This window comes from Ranitomeya imitator, chromosome 3, assembly GCF_032444005.1.
Source record: "Ranitomeya imitator isolate aRanImi1 chromosome 3, aRanImi1.pri, whole genome shotgun sequence".
Lineage (NCBI taxonomy): Eukaryota > Metazoa > Chordata > Amphibia > Anura > Dendrobatidae > Ranitomeya > Ranitomeya imitator.
Window position 1 is genome coordinate 682702802 of NC_091284.1, and position 6000 is coordinate 682708801.

General features: G+C 40.1%; 1 protein-coding gene across 1 annotated transcript in view; it reads right to left on the reverse strand.

Moving 5' to 3' along the window:
* Positions 1–6000, reverse strand: part of SARNP (SAP domain containing ribonucleoprotein) — a 123674-nt gene that overhangs the window by 81779 nt on the left and 35895 nt on the right. The window contains exon 4 of the mRNA XM_069758435.1: positions 1448–1515. Coding sequence (XP_069614536.1) covers positions 1448–1515 — 68 coding nt within the window. The remainder of the gene's footprint in view (positions 1–1447; positions 1516–6000) is intronic.

The window sequence follows — 6000 nt, forward strand, 5'->3', positions numbered from 1 at the left end:
GTATTTTACAACAGATTGTCTCCAGGCAAAAAAAAATAAATAAAAATACAAGTAATGAATTACGTGGACAAAATACATAACTCATGGGAGCACAAGAAAAGTGAAATTATGTAGAATATTTCCAAATCAATCTGAATTATGTTGGAGAGAATGTAGCCAAAAAAAGGCACCATTTACATAGACTATGGAACTGTTCGTTAATCTTTTTTCTTTGGGCAGAGATTATTGAGTTGATTAATAAATTATGCAACGTAAATATTCCACCTACTCCTCAATTAGCCATCCTATCTCTGGGAATAGATGATCTTCCACTTAAAGCAAGATCTGATTATACAAGTTTTCTTGGTAACAAAGCTGTTCTTGCTGTCTAAATGGATACAAATGTATCCCCTCAATTACAGAAGTTATAGACAGAATTATGAACAATAATATGTTTGGCTATACACGTGCAATCAAAAGTAACCCATTTTCTAGTTACAACTTGAAATGGACCATTTGGACCTCGATGTATCCTCATAAATAGGAGTCCTTAAAAATAAAACATGCTCAAAATATGTAGAGTGGGAATCTATACCATTTATTTTTGATTGAATAGATTAAGTTATTTTTTTTTTTCTGCAAATATTGTACAAGCACCTTTTATGCATATGTATTTATTAATGTTCCTATGTCCCTCCTATCTGCATTGTTTCTCCCTTCCCTTTTCCTCCCAATTTTCTTGTTACTATTTCTATGTATATTTAACTATGTGTGTACTGTAATCCTTCCCTATAAAATTAATAAAAATAATTTGAAGAGAAAAGTAAAATGATGTTTGTCAGATGCATGCTACCAGTTATGCAGAGCTAAACCCCTGTGGTATCTGTATACTAATGGGTGAGCCTTTATGCCAGTCTGCTGGCTCAGGTTGCAGAATAAAGTCACAGCTAATGCGGTCTGTCCTCAGTCAACAAACAGGTTATTGGACTGGTCTGTTTTTTACCTAGACCTTGAGAACTAAATGTCATTCACTTGCATTAATTCAATGTATCACCAACATTCATTAGTTACAATAGAAATAAATCCTAATCTGGGACAAGAATGAATTCAGCAAAGGACCAAATTTAAACCCAAGCCTGATCAGCTCTCACTTACCTGGGCAGAGTTTACCCCGATACTCTACAGTTCATTTACATTTTTACTAAATATAGAGTTGGACTTCGCTACCAAGATCTAACCTTGCTTCTCGCAAAATAAGAATATGGAGCTAAAGTTCCAGTTATATACAAGAGTTAAACACTCCTCTACATGTGGATGAAAGGAATCCTCAACAAAATGCTACACTGACGACAGGTAAAAAGCACATTGGCTTCGTTACCTCCAGTGCACAGCTCAGCTGACATTTTAGCATCAAACAGAGAAGGATTGGGCAACATGGCCTGTAAGGAGTCTTTCTGGCATAACTTACTTCTCCTCGGGTTTGTCTGAAGGGTCATCCTCCTTAAGCGGAACTTCAATTGGCTTCTGATCTTCTTCCTGCAAACAAGACAATCATGAGAGAATGGTTTGGCTGTTTGACCAACAAGAGAGCAAAAAGAAAAAATTGTGACACAATAAAACCAGCACTAAATAAAAAGGCACCACATCTCTGGAAACGGATAATGGATTTAAATAAAGTGAAGAGTGGCATACTCCGCTTCGTTTTTTGCTCCCCTTCTTTCTAGAGCCATAGCTTTTTTATTTTTCAGTCAATATGACCATGTGAGGGTTTGATTTTTTGCACGACTAGTTATACGTTTGAACTACCCTATTGGTTTTACCATATAATGTACTGGAAAACTTGGAGAAAAAAAAAAAAAGTTCAAATTTCTGTGAATATGCAAAAAAAAAAAAAAAAGTGGAATTCCACAATTGCCCCAATTGTTTTTTTGTTCACGAAATGCTAAAACTGCCCTGTCATTAGGATTCTCCAGTTCATTAGGAGTTCGTAGATACCAAACATGTCTAGGTTCTTTTTTATTTAACGGGTGAAAAAAATGTAAAGTTTTGGGTTTTTTTAATACAAAGAAAAAAGGTCACCACTTTCCAAAACCCGTAGTTTCTCCATTTTTCATGATCTGGGGCTGGGTGAGGGCTTTTTTTTTTTTACGTGCTGAGCTGACGTTTTTATCGATACTAATTTGGTGTAGATACGATGTTTTGATCACCCGTTATTTTATTTTAGTGCAATGTTGTCGCAACCAAAAATAAAACAAAAAACGTAATTCCGGAGATTACTGATTGGAATAATTCTTTTTATATATTGATAGATCAGACGATTCTCAACTCTGCAATACCAAATATCTGTTTTCTTTTTAATTGTATTATTTTGAATAGGGCAACAAATGGGGGAGGTGATTTAAACTTTTATATATTTTTTTTTTTATTTGTAAAAACTCTTTTTTTTCACTTTTTACTAGTGTCATTAATCTTCGTGGGAGACTAGAAGCGACGACCATCCGATCTCCTGTGCTACACATATCACGGATGCAGCCCTGCTGTGTCTAGCTAAAATGATCACCTGCCATATCATAGCTATCTGGCAATGACAACCACAAGTGTCTCCTGCAGACCCCGGGCTGTCATGCCAACCCATCAGCGACCCGCAGTCATGCGACATGGGTGGCGTTGGTCAGAGATTGACAGCGGCATTTAACATGCTAACAGTCATGGGTGCATCACGAGTCCACCCACGGCTGATAGAGGCACATGTCAGCTGACATACCGGAAAAGTTGTAAGCTCACCGCAGTTGCCTGTAGCAAAGGCGACCTTGGACGTACCTATATGTTCAAGGTCTTGAAGGGGTTAAACGGCTGTCATTACCTGATGTTGGAAAAGGAGTTAATATCGAGTTTTCTTTAACAGGGAAACATTTAATCCGAAGCTTAATAGCGTTGTAAAGCTCTATGACCACTGCACTGGAAGCCTGGCTACCAGGAGGAAAAGACCTCCATTCCTCCCAGAGGCCTTCAGCTTTCAGTCATAGAGGTGCAGCTTCAATCACACAGAGTGAATGCAGACTTTCATTACAAACCTGGACAACCCCTTTAATAAATAGCACCATCACACATATGGCAGAGAGCTCAATAGTCTCAATGCTCTTACCATAAAGAATCCCCTAAAATGTGATGCCCCATTTTGATGGGAACAGGCATAGGGTTAAAAGCATCTTTAGAAATCTCTCTGCTCTGTCCATTCATATATTTGCACATTTATACTAAATCAACCTTTAGCTGACTTTGTCAAACTTGAGGTTATTTAGTTTAGGAAAACCTGTCTAGCTACTGCAATCTACTGAACACTATCTTAGCGCTCATACTCACTTGCGTGAAATACGGCCGAGTCTCGCATGGTAAGGCTGCTTTCACACATCAGGTTTTTGATTTCAGGCACAATCTGGCAGTTTCAGGCACAATCTGGATCAGTTTTTTTCTGATGCCTGATCCGTTTTTTCCCCATAGAGTTGTATTACTGCCGAATTGTGCCTGAAGGACATACATTTCATCCGTTTTGTGTCGGATCCGTCCCTTCAGGCTTTTTTGCCGGATACAAAAAACGTCTCCTGCAACGTTTTTTGTGTCTGGCGAAAAAGCCTGAAGGGAAGTTTCCGGCAATAAACGCACAGAACTGATGTATGAAAGAACATTTCCGGCGACCGAATCCCTTTTTTCCACACTGAGCATGCCCAGAAGCTTTGTTTTTGATTCTGGCATGGAAAAATCCAAAAAAACATGCGCAGTACATAGGACCGTATCCAGCTAAAAAACGGATCCGGTGCATCAGTTTGCATCCATTTTTTCACTATTTACACCGGATCCGTTTTTAAGCAAATTTGCCGGATTGTGCCTGAAACCAAAAACCTGATGTGTGAAAGTAGCCTAACACCCGGCTCTGCCGCCGGCACTTGGGAGCGGAGCGTGCAGCTCCATGTATTGCTATGCGGCCGCACGCTCCGCTCTGGAGTGCCAGAGCTGGGTTTTAACATGCGAGACTCGGCCGTATTTCACGCAGGTGAGTATGAGCCCTTAGTCAAACACCTTAGCAGCTACTTTAGTTCAGCTTTGTTCTTCTTATACACAGGTGCACATGAATGGTCGTTTGCCATTTAGAGTCCACTCGGATATAGCCCTCCTAATGCAACCAACATAATCGAAGGCAGAAGTGATAGATCCATGAACCGCTGCCCCCGACTCACTGCAGAGTCTCCGTGTACCCTATACAGCACCAATGTATCGATGCTGCCTCCGGCTTGTGAGACTTTATTCCCCGTCAGCTCTTATATGTAGGAGGCAGAACATGCAACTTGAGGCTTCATTGAATAGACATACTGGAGGTTCCGCACACAGACAATATATACAGGTAGTGTGAGCGGAGAGTTTGTTTTTTGACCACGTTCACACATTTACTATTTGGTCAGTATTTGTAAGACAAAATAAGGAGAGGAACAATCAGAGGAAAGGTACAGTAGAAACCTGTCACCACTTCTGCATTTATCACCCACTGCTGGTTCTGGCTTACACATAGTGAGGTAACATACTGAATGTGGCCTAACTGACGCCAATCACTGCACTCATGGCGAGTTTCTTGGTATACGGTATTCTTGTCACAAAGGCCGCCTTCTTTCCCTGAAGCAGGGCCCCGGTCACCTTCTGTACCGTACGTCTACACTGCAAGTTTCGGCTCACACAAACGTTCTTCCTCTGTGGCCGGGTCTCCTTTTCATCGCTGACTTATCCTGGATATCATGGATCTGATGTCTGGCCTCAGCTCATCTCTTCACTCGCATCTGGCCTCTAATAACAAAGGCTATAAGCCAGCTCGCTGTACTGCACATCCATCCGGCTACAGGTTTGGAAGCCAACTCCTTCACTTCACTGCCCTCCTGGGCCTTTTAGAATTACTAACGGAGCCACATCTGACACCTGACCCAATATCTCCTCTAATCTTTTCCCTCAGTGTGCTTCACTCTTCACTTCCCACTATTGTCACTCTCGGTTTTCTCTATTCTTATCAACTTCGGTCACCAGATGGCGATGTTTACTTGCAGATACTCGGTTTAAAGGGAACCTGTCAGCAGGATTGTGCACAGTAACCTACACACGGGGTCAGGTCGGCGCCGTTATATTGATTAAAATGATACCTACGTTGATGAAATCCATCTTGTGGTTGTTCTTTAACCCCTTCATGACCTTGGGATTTTTCGTTTTTCCGTGTTCGTTTTTCACTCCCTTCATTCCCAGAGCCATAACCTTTTTATTTTTTCGTCAATTTGGCCATGTGAGGGCTTATTTTTTGCGGGACGATTTGTACTTTTGAACGACATCATTGGTTTTAGCATGTCGTGTACTAGAAAACGGGAAAAAAATTCCAAGTGCGGTGAAATTGCAAAAAAAGTGCAATCCCACACTGGTTTTTTGTTTGGCTTTTTTGCTAGGTTCACTAAATGCTAAAACTGACCTGCCATTATGATTCTCCAGGTCATTACGAGTTCATAGACACCTAACATGACTAGGCTGTTTTTTACCTAAGTGGTGAAAAAAAATCCAAACTTTGCTATAAAAAAAAATAAACAAAAAAAAAAAAAAAAAATTTGCGCCATTTTCCGATACTCGTAGCGTCTCCATTTTTCATGATCTGGGGTCGGTTGAGGGCTTATTTTTTGCGTGCCGAGATGACGTTTTTAATGATAGCATTTTGGTGCAGATACGTTCTTTTGATCGCCCGTTATTGCATTTTAATGCAATGTTGCGGCGACCAAAAAAAACGTAATTCTGGAGTTTTGAATTTTTTTCTCGCTACACCGTTTAGCGATCAGGTTAATGCTTTTTTTTTAATTGACAGTTCGGGCGATTCTGAACGCGGCAATACCAAATATGTGTAGATTTTATTTTTTTTATTGATTTATTTTGATTGGGGCAAAAGGGGGGGTGATTTAAACTTTTATATTTTTTTCACATTTTTTTTAACTTTTTTTTTTTCAC